Raw genomic sequence first — 23,336 nt, forward strand, 5'->3', positions numbered from 1 at the left:
AGAAGGGAGTCTGGAACAGGTCGGGTTTTGTCACATTAACAACTTCTACTAATCTAGCGAACATCATGAAAAAACTCAGCTATCTGTGTGCCATTATTGCATTGAGGACGTTTGAATTTCAAGAATACTCAACTCTATGAAAAAACGTCAACTTAATCTACGAATAATGAGATGAAACAGGTTCTGACAAAACATTATTTTTTTTCAGATCACTCATAAATTTATATTATCAAATTTTTCTTTGTTGCGCATCAACAATTTTATTTTTAATGTTTTCTTTATATGATATCACATTTGCTTTAAAATTATTATTGTCATATAATTTGAACGTGCCTCATGTTTGTCACTTGACAATTTGTAATACCGTATATGTATCGTATATTTATTTGGTTCATTTCAATAAGGGTTGAATTTTGCTTGATCTACTGTATTATATTAAGACACCCATGCTTGGGGGAGTGCAGGTGACCTGTTCCCCTGCCTGATTTATCACCGCACGCCACTGCAGCACATGTATCAACGTATTCCACTCATCGCATCTGGCCTTGCATGGTTGAATAGTACGCTCAACACTACACGCCACACACTTTCCCCTTCCTTTCACGCCCATCCCCTCATTCGGATTTCAATACTTTGCTCAGAACCACATGAGGTGAGAGAGATCAAAATTTCCTTTGCTGAGAAAAAATCCCTCAATTTGCAATGATGCATGGTTTGTTCTCGAGTCTTGACTCCATCACACGGCAAGGAGTGGAAAGATTGCAACACTACATGACGAAGAGGGAACAGCACATGACCGTAGCTACGATGTCACAATTTTTTGTGCGAAGCGAGTCCGAAAGCCCTTGATCCAAGCCATAAGAGCCTTTCTGCTTTCTCTACCCACCGTCGAACACAGTGCCATTTCATTGTGGAGTCGGGTGCAACTGTGTGCACTTCCCAATTGTGTTCATGCCGCCCATCCAACGCGAGTTACTCAGATAGAAAAGCTGACGTAAGGAAGTAAATGGAAGGTAATGTGGCCCGAGAACATTTGTTGTTTTCAAGAAATGGCTTTCAATGAATAAATATAATAAAAATCAATTACATTGCACATTTATTTGGGTGTGTACGTGCGAGTGCACGAATAGGCAGCAGCCGCTACTGCCTTTAGGGGATGATCGGAATCTATATATCCCACCACCAGTGGTAGCAATTTGTGTGTCATTTCTTGATAACTACACATGATATTTCAGTTATCTTTTGTTGATTAGTATACATATGAAAGTATGACATACTTCCATTGCTACTATTATCAACAAGCGTAGTTTGAAAAAGTTATTTGTTTCCCCATGAGTATTATGAGATAGATCTTACAAAATCAGCTATAACTCCTCAATCACCGCTATATTTTACTTTTATATGTAATAATGAGAATAAAATAACACTTTCAACATGCACCAATTAGGAGTCCAGGTGGGGGACCAGGGGCAAATGCCCAATGTTCAAAATTTTCCAAACTTATGGCTTTTGTAAATGTTGCGTAATTTCCATTTTTTTTAAAAACTTGGCTGGGTTGGCCATTACATATCCTCCTATTGTGCTTCACTCCAAATTTGGTCCATCCAGTGTCTATAGGGCTGACACTATGAGTGAAATTCCGAATTTTTTTTCTGTAAGCTGGCAACAATGCTGCTCTAAACGAATCAATCAATTTGCACTTTTATTAAGTGGGTTATTTAGTACTAAAAAGTGAATATGGAAATATACATTTCTTACACTCCCCCCCCCCACAGTCTCTGCATTTTGAAACTATATGCAGATATCAGTGATTTATCCATTGTTGATCAATCAAAATGTGCAAGAAGTGAGTGGTCCCTTGTTTAGACTGAAAAAGGGTTGACATTCGTTCATTCATAAATACCACTCTTTATAAGTAGCAGAGCAACAAATAAACATTACTTTTTCATGTAACAGTAACTAGTTACTTTATCAAATAATATACGAGGGGCTTACTACAAGGGTTGATCAAATGAAAAGGTACAAAACGACACTGTCGGTGTAAATGAATACTTTATTCAAAGTATCCTCCATAGGCCTGAGCACATTGATTCCATTGATGAACGAGCCGAATGATTCCTTTTTCCCAGAATTCCTTTGGCCGTGACGTGACCCAGTCCTTCACAGCATCCTTGAGTTCATCGTCCGAGGTGAAGCGCTTTCCTTTGAGATGCTTTTTCAGGGGACCAAACACATGGAAGTCACAGGGGGATAAGTCCAGACTGTAGGGTGGATGGTCTAGCTGCTCCCACTTGAACCTGGCCAGTTCCGCGTGTGTGACCCTGGAGACGTGTGGACGTGCGTTATCATGGAGCAGAACCACACCCTCCGTGAGCAGCCCCGGTCGCACACAGTCTTCCCTGTAAACGTTCACCATCCCGCGATGAATATCGGCCGGTTTAACACCTTCTGCTGTCAGAAAATGGATAACGCCTCGCTGCTCCTCAACAGTCGAATTTGCCAATGTTAATGCCATCCTGTCCGAACACGCACTGCCGCGTCACTTGGACGGCGCTCTGTATCGGAGCCTCTGCTCCCTCCTGCGCATGCGCGTTGCCCTGCATGCTCCAATGCCGCGTGGCGACTCCAATCGCACCCCTACATATCACGCTACGTTCTCCCATCGCGGCATCGGTATTATATAAACGATTCCGTTGTTACGACGTTTCGTACCTTTTCATTTGATCAACCCTTGTATAATGATTCACACTTTATTTTTTTTCAGGTCCCATGGTCCACCATTCGAGAAGTGAGGACTGGCATATGAAGCTACGAGTCTAGTCTACCGATTGCAGGCAGCAGTGCCCAAAAGGATTCCCGGTGTTCACACAGCAACACGTTCCGTACTTCATTGTCTGCAGACTATTGGACAACATGGAAAGCGACTATAATGCCAGCGTTGGACAAGTTGGTTGGAGAGAGGGTGTGACCACAGCAGAGATTTACAGACGATTGGAAGCAGTGTGTGGTGAACATACACCTTCACGGAAAACCGTTTACAATTAGGTGGAAGGCTGGAAAACAGGATGCACGTCAACAGAAAAAGAGACAAGTTCTGTAAGGAAAGTGACTGTGACAACAGCAAGAAACATTACACGGGTTGACCAAGTCATTCTTGAGAACAGGTGCATCACGTTTTCTGAAATGGAGGTAACCACGGGTCTGTCCTGAAACACCTTGCAGCGAATCTTGCACGATCACCTTAATATGGGGAAAGTGTTCGCCAGATGGGTTCAGAAAAAAACGACCAGGAAAATGGGCAAAAGGAGTGCTCCTGCAACACGACAACGCACGCTCCCACACCAGTCGGGAATCAACCACGGCCATTGCTGAAATGGGGTTCGAGGTCCTGCCACACCCCGCGCACTCTCGTCTGTAAATCTCTGCTGTGGTGACACCCTCCCTCCATAGAAACCAACTTGTCCAGCGCAGGCCATTATAGTCGCTGCCCATGTTGTCCAATAGTCCGCTGACAATGATGTACGGGAACTTGCTGCTGTGTGAACACCAGGAATCCTTTTTGGGCACTGCTGCCTGCAATTGGTAGACTAGAGTCGTAGCATCATATGCCAGTCCTCACTTCTCGAATAGTGGACCATGGGACTATGACCGCCTACCTATTCTCGTAGCACTTCTGGCAAGTTGAGAATCGCAGGGGACCAACTTCCTTACTTGGATTTTTACCTTTCAGGCTTAAACCACATACGCTAACTCATGAAAAATGTCAAAAACAAGTCTGGTGTTAGTAAATTCAGATTTTTATTAATTTTTACATGCAAACATGCTTGAAATTTGTTAGAAAACAATCCGATTAACATGCATCGCATAAACTTACAATCACCGCTTCCATTAAGCTAAGCCACAGAATATCTCCACCCTCCTATTCCTCTATTTTATACAATGCGATTGCCAATATGACTTTTCTTTGCAGCGCTGTCAAAGTTATAATTTGTACAGGGTGATTGCCATTGTAGTTTTTTACACATTGCTGGCAAAGTTGTAATTTGTACAGCGTGATTATTTTTATATACAACATTTTCAACTAGAGAACTTATGATCTGTCATAAATTCCCCGGGGTTGGGAAATTTGACTTTCTTACTGAGAATCAAGAAGAAATGTCAAATACTTCATGCATCACTAAAATTATGACATTGTTTACATGCAAGAAGTTAGTTAGAAAACAAACACCACATAAACAAAGATATAACATGTAAGATTATGACAAAATATCAGATTCATATATTAAATAACTTAACATGCATAAACATAAAACAGAATACACATATGTACAGTGTGTATGCATAATCGCAGAACCAAATTTGTACAATTTTCAAGCATAAACACAAAACAACACACGTGCAGTTTACATACATCAGTAAAAAAAAAGAAAACACATCATGTACAATTTGCATGCAGAGATAAAATCATAACATATGCATCTCGCATACATAAATTAGCATGCATACATTTAAAACATGCAATAGACAACATGTATGCACAAACTCCACATATCACAAATATGGTACCACTATAATTTACAATTTGTTATCATGCTCTTAATAAATATAGTTAGACAGCATCATGCAACTGCTCCAAACCTAACTCATGAAGTTGCAAATCGTTACGCATGCTTAAAAGTTTGTTTATCCAAAGTTTTTGCTTGTCCAATGAACAATGCCAAGCTTTGATATTTTTTACGGAAATATTTGCAATGTCTTTTCCAGTGTTGCAGCATATGGCTTTCACTGTGTTATCATCATGAATTTGCATACAAACAAAAGGACCTTGGTATAAATTACAATATTTTTTTATAATGCAAGTGATAGTGTCACTTTGAGGATGCAGTTTTATGAAGATCAGATCTCCTTGCTTTACTGGATTTTTTGTTGCTTGTTTTTCATGCTGTTTTATAATATGTTTTTGTCTCTTATTGAAACTACATGTTTCTGCCATAAGCAGCTTATTTTTCCACGTCTCTACATCAGGAATGCGACCCGTTAGTACTTTTTTACAGATATTTTGAGGTTCAATATTTAGTCTGAGTTCTATAGGAGCATAACCTGTACTGGAACAAATTGAATTATTTAACAGATGTAAAATGGCAGCAACATGGCTAGACCATTGCTTATGTTTACCATTGCAAAATATACGCATCAATCTATTTATTTCCTGGTGATATCTCTCCACTAAGTTGGCACTTGGATGATAACTGGGAATGTAAAAAATGTTTACATTGAGAGCATTCATACCTTTTGTAAAATGTTCTGCACGAAATTGTGGACCATTGTCACATATAATGATTGTTGGTATTCCCAAATGGATGAAGTAAGAATGTGTTAGTTTTCTAGTTACGATGGAAGCTGTACTATTGCCAATAGGATATGCCACAAGATAACGGCTAGCAGAATCTAATACTGTTAGTAAATATTTTTCACCTTTGGAGGAACGTATGAATGGACCTTGTAAATCAATAAATAATATTTCACCTGGTTTTGAGGGTTTGTGCATGATTTCCAGATACTTAGGAGGATGTTTATCTGGTTTATTTTTCATGCAAATTTCACAATCAGTGATGTAAGATTTTGTGTCTCTTTTCATATGAGGCCAGTAAAATATTTGGTAAATTTTACCGAGTGTCTTGTCTGTACCAAAATGACCACCTTCATCATGATACTTGTGCAGTACAAGATTTACTAATGATTGAGGCACGCATATTCTTATCCGGTTTGGATTGTGAAAATCTTTGATGGTAAGTAGATCATTGTGAATAAGGTATATATTTTTCCAGTTTCGATGTTTGCTCTGTTGTGAACTTTCACAACCGGCAAGAACAGATTTAACACCACTGCAATACGGATCACTATTTTGTTCATTAACAAAATTGTTTTTATCACATATTAATGACTCATCAAGATACTCAAAGTTATTCATGAATATGAGTTCATTATCATGGTCATTAAAAGATCGGCTCAACAGGTCTGCCAAGAGGTTTTCTTTACCTCTACAATATTTGACATGGAATGAGTACTGTTGTATTTGAATAAACCATCTAGTCAGCCTATTGTTCCAAGTGTGTGCAGATTCTAACCACGTGAGGGATTTATGATCTGTGATAACAGTAAATTTTCTACCTAACAACAGTGATTTAAATTTGTCCAGTGTAAAGAGTATTGCTAACACTTCTACTTCAGTGGACGTATATGATTTCTCAAAAGGTTTCAAAATCCTTGACACGAATCCAATCGGACGCATGTTGTTGTCTACCAGTTGAAAACAATATCCTGCAATGCCTATATTTGATCCATCAGTTTGAACAAAGAATGGTTTGTTCAAATCTGGATGGTAAAGCATTGTTTCTGCAATAATGGACTGTTTCAACAACTCAAAGGAGCATTGTGCACTTTCATCCCATTCCCACTTTTTGCCTTTTTTCAATAACTGGTACAAGGGATGTGCCATGATGGCATAATCTTTAACATATTTTGATAGCCAATTGAAACTTCCCAAGACTTTCTGCAGTTGCTTGATATTGCAAGGGACAGGTAAGTCTTTTATGGCTTGAACATACTTGGGAGATTTCTCATAACCCTGTGCACTGATAGAATGCCCTAAAAATTCCACCTTGACTTGACAAAACCTACATTTGTCCAGTCTCAGTGTCATGTTGGCATCTTGTAACTTGTCAAAAATAAGTCTTAAGTGAAAAAGATGTTGTTCGAAAGACGCGCTTTTGACAATTACGTCGTCTACATAACATACTATAAAAGATTCCGTACCTTCCAAGGTTCGTGTCAGAGCATTAATGAAAGCAGACGTTCCATTGATTGATCCGAACACTACCCTTGTGAACTGGTAAAGTTTTCCCTGAAAACTGAAAGCAGTATACTTTCTTGCTTTGGGGTGTAAGGGGACCTGCCAGAAAGCATTAACCAAATCTAGGGAGGACAAACATTGACATCCATGGAAACTCATTAAGAGTTCATTTATGTTCATAGGATGTAATTGCTCAAGCTTGACATGTTTGTTGATATTTCTTTGATCTAAGCAGAGACGAATGCCTCCTCCGGGCTTGACTACAACTAGGAGAGGACATAGGTACTCTGATTCAGAATATTCAATAATGCCTAAGTTGAACATTTGTTCTATTTGCCTGCCAACTTCGTCCCTATATGCTAATGGTATTGGATAGTTTTTGTTAACTATTGGTGTGGAAGTATCCAGTTCTATTGTGTGTGTATACTTGTTACAGAGACCTGGTAATTCAGAAAACAATGTTTTATATTGTTTTAACAACTGAAATAAAGCTATCATTTGTGACTCATTTAAATGTTCACACTCTTTAACCCTTCTCCACAAGTCTTCATCAGAAGGATGAGAGGATGACCGTGGGGATATGTTAGATACAGAAGGTCTGAAATCTAACTCTTCTTCCGGACAACTTTCATTTGAAACAGCGATAAATTTGGAGAATTTGCTTCCTTCGCTCGATTCCAAGAGTAAGCCTCGCTGGACAAAGTCTAAAGTACTATCAATATTGTATAGGACATCTAAACCGAGAATAATGTCTACTTTTAAATGTCTGACTACCAGGAATTTAATGTAAAAGGAAAGTCCACAAATTTCAACGTTCAAATGAGTGGAACCTATTAGTTTGTCTTTCCTTTTCCCTGTATAGTCAACTAATTTAATTCCCGTAACTGGCAATAGCCGTGGTTTAGAAGCCTGAGTACAAATAGACTTCCACAGGGTTTCCGAGAGAACACTGACCTCAGCGCCACTATCGAGTAAAGAAGTATATTCCTTATTGTTTATTCTTACTTTTATGTGAGCAGAAGGTTTACGCTTGCTATTAGTATTTATGGGTTGCTTACAATTTTTGATTTCTGCACTGCAATCTATTTCATCACATTCACTTAAGTTTATAAAATAAATAGCAGGATTTATCCCATCACTCACATCACCTGCTTTTTGACATGAGCTCGTAACTAGTTTAACGAGTTAAACTGGTGTATGTCTGCCTGGACTGTGATTTCATTTTGATTGACATCATTTAACAGACCTTTTTGTTTCAAGAAATCAAAAACTACATTCATCCCAGACTTTGACCAATGAATTAAATCAATTCGGCCATTCCTTGGATTTCCTAAGTGTTTTTCAAATAGATCCAATTTTATACTGGAATCTGCATTCAAAAACAGATGACTAATATTCACTACAATGAGATTCTCATCATTCCCCAACTCCATTAGAAAATTATTCCACTGACTCCACTTACTCCACAAATCAGGATTGTCAGCAGTTAATAACTTTGGGATTGGTGGTAATGTGAGTAATATTAACTGATTCGTTAAAGGTAATAACTTGTGTATTAAACCTTTGAGGTCACTTTTCATTTTGTGTAGCTCTGTATATCTCAAAAAATCATTGGTGCCAATAAGCAATATCACTTTTTTACCAACTTTGGTATCTGGACGGATTTTTTGAGATAGGTTGGAAATAGTTTGGCCGCTAGTACATAACCCTATGTTCCGTTTACCTAGTGAATCATATGAAACAGTGTAGTTTGCCAAGGTTTCTGCTACGCGGATCATCATGGAATCACCTAGCAAATGAACATTATTGTACAAGGGTTCAATGACCTGTGCTTCGGTATTTGTTTTGACTGAATTGTAAAATTTTTTGTGTGTGTGATTAAGATTACTAGAGTTAGGTTGTTGCAAAGGAGGGTTAGCAGGTACACTCATGACACCTCCCTCTCGACATGAGCGACTTACTCGTTTCCCGAAAAAGTAGACTTATTAGAATTGGTGATTACATTTCTTTTCAAGTTACGCTGTGTGCTGGAATGATCAACAACCTCGCACTTGAGTTTGTCACCTCTGTCTTTAGACTGATCGGTACATTTAGTTTGAATAACTGCTACGTTTCTATTATTATCAAAGTTTTTAGTTCTACTGTTAAATACTGCCTGTGGCCTTTCACGTAATGAAGTTTTGCTAAGGGCTTCGGAATTTTCTATTACCGTGATGGCTTCACTCAGCTCGGTAACAGGTTTCATTATGAAAATTTCCTTAATTTTGAAAGGCATCAAAGTAGCAATTTGAGCTAGCCTTTGTGCTTCGTCAGTGTTAGGTTGAACAATCTGCAAAATTTTCCATTGGTCCATGAAAAATGTTAGCAGTGACCCATGAACAGACTTTTGATACTGGGAATTCAAGATTTTGGTGAGCATCGTTGTTTTCCAATTAGAATTTTGATAATGATTCAGAAACTGAATTTTGAAAGATTGGTAATCTGAAAATTTTTGCTTTGAGATCTTGTACCATTGCTTAGCATCTTTTGTTAGCAGCGTTGGTACATAAGTCATAAAATCTGTTTCTGCTATTTGAAATAACTCGAAATTCTCTTCGACATCATCTAAGAATTCAGATGGGATTAGTTCACTAGAAACTCCAGAGAATTTCGGAAACCTATTTAATTGATCTGACTTCAAGAAATTTATTTTAGTAACATGTGAGGAAACTTGATTTTCTTTGCACCTAGAAACACTCTTACTTGTTCCATTAGGGAAAAGTGTTGTTACACTATCATTATTATTCACATTTACTAAGGGAGACTTTTTCCTAGACCTATTCTTTTTTCTACTCTTAAACCCAGATGAATGACAGCTAATTGTGCTGGGTGAACTATCTGAATCACTTTCCCGAAACCTGTGTAGCATGGTAGTAGTTGAATTCTGTAGAACTTTAACTTGTTGAGCTACACCTGACAAAACGGGCAACACTGTATTGTTCACAATCCCCACTAAATGTTCTACCTCATGGGAAACATTACCATTTTGTAATTCACTGGTTTCGATGGGAATATTTTCACTTGTGTGGGATTTACCAGCAATAAAATTAAACCATTCTTCAGCTTCTGATGGCTCTTCAGTAGATTCCTGGTGATCTACAGGTGAAAATGCAGGCTTCTTTTTGACAGACTCTGGTACTTGTACTTGACGATGACACCATACAGTCTTGGCTTGATTGTTTTGTATTCTTTCTTCCAGTTCAAAAAGTTTGTTTTTCACAACCACCAGTTCCTGACGCAATTCATCCTTTTCTTCTATCAATTTTCTCACTTCCATGTCAACTTTCTGGGTTTCACTCCTAACCTTCTCATTCCTAGAAATGCATTCTTGCCTGTATAGGGACACATCTTTCTGCATGACATTCAGTCGGATGTTCAGATCAGCTCTTATATTTTTTTCTAGATTCTTTAGATCACTCTTAAATTCTGCTTTCACTTGTCCTAACTCCTGTTTAAGTTCCTCTTGTGACTTCGAGATTGCTCGCAATTCAGCCAATATTTGCTCCATATTTCTTATTTATCACGTAAAACAACTTAAGTTCACTTTGCACCAAACAAGAACTAGTTGAACACTATCACAATCGTGGAATCACATATTTCGTTTTTGCAAACTAGTTGCGATGATAATGTAAAATATTTCACATTATAATCTTTAGACGAATAATCTTTGAGACAGCGTACTGAGTCTCATAAAATCTTTTATGACCGCCTACCTATTCTCGTAGCACTTCTGGCAAGTTGAGAATCGCAGGGGACCAACTTCCTTACTTGGATTTTTACCTTTCAGGCTTAAACCACATACGCTAACTCATGAAAAATGTCAAAAACAAGTCTGGTGTTAGTAAATTCAGATTTTTATTAATTTTTACATGCAAACATGCTTGAAATTTGTTAGAAAACAATCCGATTAACATGCATCGCATAAACTTACAATCACCGCTTCCATTAAGCTAAGCCACAGAATATCTCCACCCTCCTATTCCTCTATTTTATACAATGCGATTGCCAATATGACTTTTCTTTGCAGCGCTGTCAAAGTTATAATTTGTACAGGGTGATTGCCATTGTAGTTTTTTACACATTGCTGGCAAAGTTGTAATTTGTACAGCGTGATTATTTTTATATACAACATTTTCAACTAGAGAACTTATGATCTGTCATAGGACCTGAAAAAAAATAAAGTGTAAATCATTATAGTATGCCCCTCTTATTTACGTGTTGTGCGAGTTACTCACTGTATAATATAATCTATGCTAAATTTGTACAAAATAGTCTTATAGTCTACTTACCTAATCCTTTTAACACTTTTGACGCAGCATAAAATGATTTGTGCCTAGAAGAAAAGAACCTGAAGAAGGGGGCAATCAAAACCCCAAACCTAGTTTCGAAATTCTATACTCACTCACGTAAGTAAGACTATTTTGTACAAATTTTGTATAGATTATATTTTATCAAATAATGAGTAACAAAAACTAAGAGTTCCTTTTGCAGTTACTTTCTTATGGTTTTGTGTGGATGAAAATGTTTGATTACTTTAAATTATTTTATATGTATATTTTCATGAAGGTCATAGAAGGAAAAAAAGAACAAGTTGTATCTTATCTACATACAATAAAGTTACAGAGTTAATCTTCAGAAGTAGTAACTGTAATTAATTTCTCAAACACACACCCATTTAAATGTTGCATAATTAATATTTATTTCTATTTTGGGTGTAATTAATTGTTCTATGAAGTGCGTGAAGAGCTATGTAGCAAGTTTCAGTCACATGATCTTTTAAAAAATAATGTCACATTTGCCCACCTTGATAATGCTCACCAACGTTAATATATCTATGTATTTTCAGGATCTGGGAATGACAAGTCTGGGTTGCAGAAAACTCTGTTCTGCTGCAACATCTGTATTAAGGCATGCCAAATCATCATCTTTACTGTGCTATGTGGCATGCGAAAGAAGTTTACATACTCAGGTGTGGTACTCTTTACATATTTTTTGTTCTATATCCCACTAAAAATTTGTTTATCCAATTTAAATATATCTGAAAATCTGGTCTATCCAAAATGATACTTTTTTTTCTGTTGGTATAAAACAGTATTTATTAGTGTGTACAAGTGATTCTAAAGTGATAAATCATTATACACATGATATATACAGGCTGAGTGCTAAAAATATATAGGGTTTCCATTTAAAAAAACATAAATTTGTGTTGAAAATCATACTTCCTTACATGTTGAATGTATTGTATCTGCTAATTTCATGAGGCCGTCTCCTAACTTTATGTCTGTGCAAGTAGTTTTTTTCAATACTTATTGTTGATCAAGAAATATTTGCAGTGGTAATGTTACATGACACCCTGTATACTGCAACTCTATTAATATTTTTTTATTATTGTATGTTGTTCCATATTCCCTGTATTTCTGTAATGTACATCATACTGCCTAATAAAATATATTCTGAATTATCTGAAAAATGGTCTCATCAGTAAAATCAGTTTTTAGTGTAACTTGTTGCTGTGCACATTAACTGTATTGAATTCATTAACTATGTGCTGCATTTGGAACAACAGCAATTGTGATAAGGTTCATCTGTGGACTGTTTGAGTTCAGTGATAATTTTCCATATATTAAACAAACGAAAAGTGTCTTGAATGTAATGTGAAACCATGTAAAAAGAAAAACTTTCGTTGTGACTAGTGGCGATAGTGAATGTCAACTATTCAGTTTTTTTAAAATCTGTAGTATTCAGCAACATGCTCCAGCTACCTTTACCTTCTCCCCCTGGAGACCCATTTATGAAAAGGCTAGTGAACTCCAGAGCCACTTCAGGTTGGAAAAATTCCAACCTTAGATCACCTACCCTGAGATTTGAACACAGGTCTCCTGCATGGAAGTCTGATGCCCTACTGATTGGATCACCATGGCTGCTTCAACCGTTTTCATCCATTCTTAACCAGTAACCTTGGACATGGGGTAAATTCTACCACAGCCTTTTTTCACATTCTGCATTAATTCCGCCATCCGTCTCCCATCAAAGGAATGCTACTGAGTACCTTCCTGTCAGTTGATTATTGACTGTTAAAGTTGATGGTTGTGTTCTTGGAACTGAGGAACCATAACATGAACTACTGCAATTTCAGGCTAGGGCAGAATATACCTCGTGCCCAAGGTTACGTTATTGTTTTTGTATTTGATTTTCCATGAACTACTGAGCATTTCACATGTTAATTTATAAATAATTTATTTGCAACTCATCCACGTCAGGACAAAACAGGACGATTTAATCAAGTCACTGACAAAACAGTTAACAGAACCACGTATGACCAGAATTGTGTTAAATAACGGAGACGTGTTGTATGCACCCTACCTGTATGTAGAGACTGCAGAAATTACATTTGCCACAACTGTGTAAATTCATTGAATATAAAAACTTTGTTAAGATAATGTTTCTTTTTCAGTCAGTAATATGAGGCTACTAATTCCTTTTGTTGTATATTTTTATAGATCGTAATTGTGTCGGACTCGCAGAGGAAACAGTTGCAAAGACTGAGTGGTCTCCCAGTTGTACATCACCATGGCTATGTGTGTGAGCTTCCTCCAAACCACAGGTTCCCCATGCCTAAATTCCATGGAGTGTTCCGGTACCTTGTGAGTGATGGTGTAATATCTCCAGATAAGCAGGTAAAAATAATGTTGCTAAGTACTGTGTTCATTTATAAGCACTGACTCAAATTCACAGTCATCCCAACCAAAGCCCCCAGTTCACTGTACGTAAGCCACCTCCATAACATAATGAACCTTGTAGTCTACTGGTGGAAACATGGACTACTCATGTCTTCAATGAGACAGTCGCACAAAACTACAAGAATATCAATCGTGATCGAGTAAACAGTTCTGCAACTGGTTATTGTCATATAATTGTATAGGTATTATTCACATATCACACTCTTTTTAGTAAATTCAGTTTTTAAATATGGAGTTCCTTTCGCTAAGGTTAAATTTATGGTTACACCTTCTTCCATGTGGTTTGATATCAGTGACGTGCACTGAGGGGTAGCTAGTCCAGCAGAGATAGATCAATCAATCTCACACCTCGAATTATATTCAAATCACAATATTTATTGTCTTGTTAAAGCCACCACAGCTCATATGCAACACCTTTCTTTTCCACGCTCTTCTCGTCCATCGGTGTTCTCCACGGGCAAAGCTGGCTGGATACCCTAGCTCCCTCTTCTTCAGCCAGACCAGTTTCCAGGTAGAAACGGCCGGCCCAAGGAAAAGGAAGATTTCTACCTCTACCTCCCTTGTCCCCTCGCTCCCCGCTGCAATGGTTGAAAGCCCGTGCTTTCAGGTCCCCCAGTCTATCTCCTATAGGACAGATAGGGGATTGGTTTCTCATAGATTTTTTTGTAAATCCACTAAAGAACTCAGGGTAAAATTTTCTGCAGTTCTCTGTATTTGCACAACATTTTACACGTTGTACAATATGTATGTATAATATGCGATGTAATTTTATTATTTATGAAATGGGAACGTGTTATGTGCAGACAATAATGTTATGCTTTCTTTTTTTTTTAAGTATGGAATATATAATGATTAAATTACAAATATGTGCTCGGGCTCTCTCTCACTCTCGTTTTAGTAGTGTTTTATTTAAATATACTACTCTTGGCATCTAACAGTCATAAATACGGATGTATTTATTTGGGCAAGAGAATGCGCGTTCATATTGTTGTTGGATTGGTTTATTTTACTTTGCTTTTCTGCCACATTTGGTTATTGCGAAAGTGAGGATGAATGATGATACGATAAAATTGATGAAGGGACACGCACAAATAATACCCATGGCCAAGCCAAGATTCGAACCCAGGATCTCTGGCTTAGTAGTCAAATCAAATAGTTTTTTATTTTTGAATGTGGGTGGGGTTTACATGTACTTTTTTTTTTTAGTACTCATTCATCATTTTGTAATCTTTTCCTGTTATTGACATTCTTTTTTTTAAGGAATACTGGGCCCTAAAGGGGGGAAGGTGTGACCCCCCCCCCCTGAGCACGCCACTGACTGCTACCCCAAGTGTCGACGTCACCGCACGTCACTGTTTGATATCCATAAGGGATAAGACAATGCCCTGGCATTGCATCCTACAGCTTTACTTCTTGTTGTATTGCAAGGAAGAATTGAGACTAAACCAGGTTTGGTAATCCACAAATTACACCAAACCAAGTCTCGCTCCACGTTAGAATTCATTTTTTCATAACTGGTAGATTGCAGACAGAAGGCACTTGCATTTACTCACTTTGTTCATTGTAATTGCCTCAATGGGGCACTACTTAAGGCAGTCTTTCACTTAAATGCCAAATCTGAGTTCTATAGCTCTTTGGCACCAGCGGAAAGGAGGGTCACATTATTGCAGGCTGATACACTAAAGACCTTTGATTGATTGATTGGGTGTTTTAAGTCCCACTTTATGCACAGTAAGGCTAATCAGCACTGGACCTACAGTTTAAAGTGGGCTCCAGAGACCTTTGAGTTCAATGCAGAGTTAGTTAGATGTGGTGTGTGGAGCTCAATATTGCATAGCTTATGATAGTATTAGGCAAAATTTGCTGCCTTTCTTGCACTCTAACATCTACAACATATTAATTAAAGATGTAAATGATTCATTCAATTTGTTAATAAATGCTTGTTATTTTATATTCAATTACTGTACTATCAGTTACCAAGGAACTTAAATTCTTCAACAGTTTCTTGAAGGAAGTTTTACTTATGCTACTGTGATAAATAATCTTGATTTTCAACCTCAATTGCCAGAGATGTTTGTCTAGGAAAGTTGGTAAAAGTACAGCAGATACATTTGTGATGTGCACTTTCTTTTATTATTTTTCCTTTCGCGGTGGCTCAGTCGGTAACGCATCTGACTACCATGCTCAAGGTCCCGGGTTCGATCCCCGGCCGGTTCAAATCCGGGAACTTTTCTAACGGTGGAAGCGGCCCCGGCGCCTACCCAGCGTCGAATAACATGGGTACCTGGGGGAAACCCTGGGGGGTAAAGGCGGTCAGGGGCGTGATGCTGATCACATCACCCCCCATTCACGACCGGATCAAGAAAGTGTGGGGCGTTACCCCCACACCCCCTATACGCCTTCATGGCGTGGTGCTATGCACAGGGGAACACTTTACCTTTTTTTTTTTTTTACCTTATTTTATGTAATTTTACAAATATTTCTCAGCAAACCTCTGGTGTAAATCAAGAATATTTACTATGAATGTACCAAAATAAAATTTTGCCTGATTCACATAAAGTACTGATATATGATTTACTGATACCAATAACAGATGTGATATAAAATTTGCAGATGTTCCATGCAAAAACTGAATGGTTCTTTCATGTCCTTAATGTATGTCAGTTTGTGACCTTAATAATTTTTGTCTTTGAAAAATATACTTATTTTACAAAATAAGGTTATATGAAGGATATATTCATTAAAATAATAACAAAATAGTAGAATTTTGCATGAAGTTACATGCTATTTATAGAAATATCTGGTTGATTGCTGATAAACTGTCACACCTATGTGCCTATATTGGCTGATTAATGTGAATCGTTACTAAATAAGGACATAGAAATTCTTGTAATTGTAGTTGTCAAATATGTATATAAGTTAATTTTACATTTGTATTCTTTGTCAGCAGAAACTCAATTCCAAAATTGCTGAAGTCGTAAGAAAATAGTATGTCTGCTTCATTCACATTTTCAGACTTCAGGTCTACAAATGTGTACAATATTTTGAATTCATTTCAGGTTATAGAACCACAGCAAGTATCAGAGGACCTGGCATGCACTGTCCATACTAAGGAATATGTAAAGAAGTTCTTCACTGGCAAAACCTCTCAATCAGAACAACGTGTGACTGGGTTTCGATGGTCAGAAGGTCTTGCAAGCAGAGTGAGATACGAAACAGGTAAAAAATAATAATTTTAATTGCATTAAAAATGTTCGGAAACATATTTATGGTTGTGGCAGTTCCTGTACTTTTGGAAGAGGGCTGTAGTTTTAATAACTCGAAAGCTGAACCTTCTACTATTATGTATGGACAGTGTTGTAATCATCTTTTGTCATTTGTAGCCTATGACTGGGTCAGCACGTGAAACTCTAAACTCTAGGTTGATTGTTTTGGTTTATTTTACAAGAGTCATTCAACGTTGACCGTCCAATTTGTGAATAAAAAAGTGGAGAATGATAAAACTGCCATAGGATGTACCTTTATCCTTTGTGAATATTGTGCGCTTGCCCAGATGTAGTTTGCATATGTGAAGTAATGTTAGCAACAATGGCGGCAAGTAGTGTGTGTGTAGCTGTGGAGCAGCAGTGTATGATGAAATTCCTTGTCAAGGAGAACCTGAAGCCAGTTGAAATTTTGAGAAGATTGCAAGCACAGTAAGGGAAACAAACGATGTCACGGGCAAGAGTGTACGAATAATGTCAACACTTTGACAAAAAATGCTAGTTGTTAACGAATGAACACATTTGTTCGACTGGGACGTGCAAGGTGTTCTTTATGTGGGTTTTTTTTTTTCGGGAAAGGCCCATGATTAATGCACATTGATTAAGGGTGCCATATGTAATGCCATTCGCAAGAAAAGACCAGGAATGTTGTCTTCAAATGCCATTCTTCACAATGACAATGCATGGCCCCCACATGGTCAATTTGACAGCAACAACTCTCCGAAAGGGTTTTGCTCCATGTTCTTACACTCCAGACTTAGTCCTCAGTGATTATCAGATTTGTTTGAGCCGCTTAAAGAGCATATGAGAGGGAAGAAATTGAAGACAGACAAAGCACTGACAAAAGATGTTCTGCAGTGGCTACGGCAGCAGTCAACTTCCTTCTATGCCAAAGGACTCGGGGAACTGACACAATGATGGCAGCAGTGCCTGGATTCTCAAAGGGGGATCCCTTTGAAAAACTCACACAATTTGGTGCTTGTAGGACTTTCCTAGATATAAAAGTCTTGGTGACCCTTGTACTTTGCTTTTCAGCCACTTTTGGTTAATCGTAAAGATGAGAATGATAAGTTGTATGAAGGAACATCACAAACATAAGGACAACACAACATGAACCCCACAGAAGATTATCCTGGCTGTAGGTCCAGATGCCTCGTTAGTATGCAAATGCAGTTCAGGGTGCTATTGGTTGGAATTCAATCACCAATACTGGTTGATACTTTTCTGGAATCTGGGTGTGTTGCGGAATCCTCCAAAGTGTATAAATGATACTTTCATGGACTCTAAATATCCTGGCAATTATTCAAAGTGCATAATTTTCATTATTTTTGCAACAGTATTGTGGGGAGAAATTCTTTTTTTTTTTTTTTGTGATTAAATAATTATCTCATGTGAAATTATGACTATTTTAAGGCAAAACTCTGGTAGGTTGGTGCGGTGTAGGTCGAATGGAAAATTTATGTATTAAATATTATAATTACTCTGCACTAGTTTGAATTGTTACAATTTTCAATCATTGGCATTGGTATTGATGGGAACCATCAAGAGTATTGGCACTGGTATCACTTCTACCCAACCATAGTTAAAAAAGTATTTAATGAACATAAGAGCTGAAGATTTGCTCTTTATTAACAGTTTCTTATCAAAGGTCTTTTATCACAGTTAAAATGTGATGGCAAATCGAAAGCTATGGATCTTGGACCATTCACAATCAAGATTATCCCCTTTCCCTTTTCAGATCATCTAGTTGGATTCTAGTTTAATTTAACCTCAGTACACAAACCGTACCAAACTTTTTTATGTTGCTTTTTTTTTCACCACCAGGAGGAACAGTGTTAACAACTAGGCTTGCTTTGGAAAGAGGGCTTGCTTGCAGCACAGCAGGAGGGACGCACCACGCTTTCCCTGACCATGGCTCTGGATATTGTTTGTTGAATGACATCTCTGTAGCAGCAAAATATGCATTAACAACAGCAGAGAATGTCAGCAAAGTTCTAATTGTAGACTTAGATGTGCATCAGGTAAGGAGAACTTCTAAATAAAGTAATTGATCAGTACTTTCCCTGTTCTCTATTCAAATGTATGTATGTGTTCGTCAGTCAGTAATAATTATTACAGACAGATTACAGAGGCTGTTCAGCGTATATTTGACCAAACGCGAGTCTTTCCCTCTGCACTCAGAATGAACTCACCCAACCTTGGTCGGTCATGTTTGTCAGTGTAGTGTGTGAGCTGTGAAAGAGTGGTTGTGTTTTCTCACTGGGCCAAAAATCCCACCCAAACTGAGCCACTTTTGGGAGGAGTGCGTTGTATAACTTTTCCAAGTGTTTTGTGTTTTCTTGCTTGGCCGAAAATGCTGCCAAAACTGAGTCGCTTTTGGAAGGGTCATGTTGTAGCCCTTTATGATGCAAAGTTCAGTGTGTCAATTATCAGGAAGTAGTGTAAGAGCATGGATTGTGACGTTAGTTTGACTTTATTCAAGAATGTGATCGGCAAGTATAAGGATTGCATGGCCCCAGCGTTCGGTTCTCCAACAAATGGGACGAGAACACGGCCGTGCACACAAGCCATCACCAGTATGCAGGCAAACTTCGCAGAATGGCCATGCAAGAGAATCCATCAACCCAAAGACAGATGGTGAATCATCTAAATATGTCTTTGGAAATTGTTAACCGCACCTTGCACCTGCATACTGGTGGTGGCTTGTGTTCATGGCCATGTTCTCGTCCCCTTTGTTGGAGAACCGAAGGCTGGGGCCATGCAATCCTTATACTTGCCGATCACATTCTTGAATAAAGTCAAACTAACATCACAATTCTTGCTCTTACACTACTTCCTGATCATTGACACACTGAACTTTGCGTCATAAAGGGCTACAACATAACCTTCCCAATGCGACTGTTTCGGCCAAGCGAGAAAACTTAAACACTTGGAAAGTTATACAACGCACTCCTCCCAAAAGCGGCTCAGTTTGGGTGGGATTTTTGGCCCAGTGAGAAAACACAACCACTCTTTCACAGCTCACACACTAGACTGACAAACATGCCTGACCAAGGTTGGGTGAGTTCATTCTGAGTGCAGAGGGAAAGACTCGCGTTTGGTCAAATATACGCTGAAGAGCCTCTGTATAATCTGTGTGTGTACACACACACACAGTGATTGGAAGTAGTGCATTACTTGTAGTGGTGCTACTATAGGTAGCTACAAAATTTGTAGCTGTCACTGTAGTGACACTACATTGGGTCATTCCATAAAAAAAGTGCCCTCAATCTCAGTTTTTTAAAAAGAATGCAAGGCTGTAACTTTTTTGTACCTTCTGAGTGAACAATCTAAACTTGTCATGTGGATAAAAATTCAAGTATTATACAAATTAACTTAGAAGGCAGAAGGTATTGTACATATTGTTCGTTTATTTTAATATTTTTATTTACTTTTGTTTTGTATTGTGTCCCACCTGTGACACTAAAAAAACGACAACATCTCCTTTAACTTTTACATTTCTTCTTCAATTCCACTAGAATATTCTCTTTTTTGTCTTAATTGATTTATTTTTCATAATTTGAAAATTCACAGAAATTAAAATTAATTTCTTATTAAGTAAAGAGACAGTGTTTTATCTGCCCAACCCATGACAGAAAATTGTTCACTTGTAGCTATAGCTGTGGAAAAGTATTCTATGTGTGTTGTTTCATAATTCATTGCACAGAAAGTGTAAGAAATATGTTGCTTAACTATTGGCAGAATAGTTACTTTTAATATAAAAAATGTAGTCTGTGCGTTCCACCCGTGACAATGGAATGCACCATTTTTAAAATTGTAGCTGTAGCTTTGCTACAAAATTCTTGTAGCTTATAGTGAAAATTTCATTACATCTACATTCTTTCTCGTCATTATATGTGGCAACAGTGTTTAGTCTGCAACCAAAAAAGTAAACCACCAGTATATGAAAGATGCATTATTTTTTGCTTCGGTAGTGATTAAATGTTATAAAATAAGAGAATTTAGTTTATTACAAAACTCTAGCACTTTTTTGAGGAAACCTGTCTCAAACTCCCCTTTTTTAACAGTCAAAAAAATTACTTGTTTTTTGTTGATGTTTGTGTTGTTGTTGTTCATGTTGGTTGTATAGTGCCATCCCCTCTTCTCCACACACATGCATACATATACCTACGTACACAACACACATATAGTGGATGAAAATAAGGACTAAAAGGGCTAATTAACAAATCAAAATGAAATTGATCTGATTTAATTTTTGTTATTTAGCATCACTTTTGTACCAATTTTGGCTAGTCACGACAATGAGGATAAGTGATGGTATGATGAAATTGATGAAGGGACACTTACAGAGAACCCCCCCATACCCAGGCCAGACATAGAGAAAAGAAATTTTCCACTATGTTGCTTTTCTCTGCAACTTAAGATCCAGCCCTTGGCCTCGGAAATTAAAAAATTTCCGGTGTCTCGTGAGTGTTTTCAATTTCCTTCTTATTTGTTATATTATATAAAATATTTTTACCTTGTTTTTACAGGGAGATGGGACAGCTTTCATATTCAAGGGCAATTCATCAGTTTTCACATTCTCCATGCACTGCAGCAAGAATTTCCCACTGAGGAAAGAGGAGAGTGATTTGGATGTGGAATTTGAGCCTGGAACAGGAGATAAGGATTATATGCGTAAACTTCAGGTAAACTTCTCACAAAGAACTAGCTCATCTGATCTGGTTGAGCTTGTTGCTACTTTATGCAGATTTAGTATTTGTTCCATTTTGTTTATGCATTAATTTTGCATTGCTTTGTAATTTAACAACGAAGATTTTATTTTATAATAAGACTAAAATGACAAATGCATTTGTCACTTGAAAATTAACGTACAGAAATAAATGCAACTCTTCACATTGAAGTGATGCAATAGACTTGCTTGTATCTTGCATGTTACTTGGACTGGGCCATTTTCTTGATAGTGTGCATGGTGTTTCCTTAGTCTGTCTGTTGTGAATGTGCAGTTAATTCTCTTTTATAGACTGGGAGAGGGGGACGGGTCCTAAACCATGTACCAGCGGACTGTAGACCAGGTGAACGAGAACAAGTCTCTGCGCAAGTAGTGTCGCGAGACGGCTCCACCAATGAACAGTTAGAGAAACGGGATTGCGTAATGGACGACTAGAGTTACCCGATTTCCCTGTAAGCATTGCAAACTTTTGAAAGCGACAATACCATACGCACGTGGCAAACAGACTGTATTTTTGTCTCCAGGTTCGTACACTTGGTTTAAGAATTTCTTGGGGAAATATTAGGGATAAAACAACAAGTGCAAATTTTGATAAGCCGCACATTTAGTGTTCGGCCTAAGGTCTGGATCGTACGTCCGTACATGCCATGAAATTTCCGTACATGTACAGGGTGCGGCAACGTAACTTCCTTTTTTGAAATGTGCTCCATGCAGCCTGTAGAGGTCGTAGCGGGGCGGGAGTGGTCTCATTCGACAGGTGCGAGTTTAAAGTTTCGTTTGCGTCCCGGTCAGTCGCAATCAAGCGTTGGAACAGTGAGGAGCGTGCGTTTGCCGTCGAGGCCTACTTTACGAACGGATGTTCTGTTATTGCAACCCAGCGCCCCTTCCGAAAGCGCTTTCATGTAGCCCCGTTGGGTCCTGTCCCGGACTGGAAATCAATTGTTGCCTGGGTCACTACGTTCAGACAAACCGCGAGTGCGACAAGACGAAGAACAGGAGCGGCACGTGCGATCACGTGAGAACATTGAGGCAGTGAGAGCTTCAATCTTGCGATCACCACGGCGTTCTGCGTGCAAACATGCGTCTGCCCTGGGCCCCTTGCGATTTTTTTTTTTTTTTAAATCCCACGTTTATGTTACCCGTCCAAGGACCCTCCAAGACTTGAAGGACAACATCCGTCAAGAAATTGCCAACATTCCCGCTGATATGCTGGTTCGGGTCATGAAGAACGCCAGAAATAGGCTTCTTCAGTGTATGGACAATGGGGGGCGTCACCTCCCTGATATGATTTTCAAAACTGTGTGAAACATAACTTTAGATATGTATCTACAGTGTAAAAAAAACATTAAACAATTCTAACTCATCACATGGGTTTTATTGCGTTCTGAAATAAGGAAGTTATGTTGCCGCACCCTTTACAATCAGGACCGGTTGGTTGGCAAGGCTGCACTTTCACCACTCGCTTTTCCACCTCATCCTCTGCCGCTATGCGTGGCCCTACTCCACAGTTAGCTGGGACAGGATATAGTGCTACTTGTTTGTCTCTTTGGTGTGAAACCCGTGTGTTGCATGTATCTTGTCACTGTTGTTTGAAAGATCTCTTTAAGACTTAAGACTCAGTTTTGAAATAGAACTAGTTTTAGATTTAGAAGCTCTGTAATGCACATTTTTTTTATCTGTGTGCAAAGATATTGTATGTAATTCATAAT

At 38.1% G+C, this 23,336-nt stretch overlaps 1 protein-coding gene across 6 annotated transcripts in view; it reads left to right on the forward strand.

The window, feature by feature from the left end:
- LOC145995295 (uncharacterized protein SYNPCC7002_A1628-like) overlaps positions 1-23,336 on the forward strand; it is a 48,029-nt gene that overhangs the window by 15,902 nt on the left and 8,791 nt on the right. For 5 of the 6 annotated variants that reach the window (XM_083131895.1, XM_083131893.1, XM_083131892.1 and 2 more), the window contains exons 2-6: positions 11,739-11,861; positions 13,393-13,569; positions 16,692-16,851; positions 18,720-18,916; positions 21,428-21,583. In XM_083131895.1, the coding sequence (XP_082988021.1) occupies positions 11,748-11,861; positions 13,393-13,569; positions 16,692-16,851; positions 18,720-18,916; positions 21,428-21,583 (804 nt within the window). In that variant the 5' untranslated portion in view covers positions 11,739-11,747. Of the gene's footprint in view, positions 1-11,209; positions 11,299-11,738; positions 11,862-13,392; positions 13,570-16,691; positions 16,852-18,719; positions 18,917-21,427; positions 21,584-23,336 lie in introns of those variants that run through there. The other variant, XM_083131896.1, reaches the window with a different exon arrangement.

Source organism: Lepisma saccharinum, chromosome 11 (assembly GCF_977018435.1).
Source record: "Lepisma saccharinum chromosome 11, izLepSacc3.1, whole genome shotgun sequence".
In the NCBI taxonomy this organism is placed as follows: Eukaryota; Metazoa; Arthropoda; class Insecta; order Zygentoma; family Lepismatidae; genus Lepisma; species Lepisma saccharinum.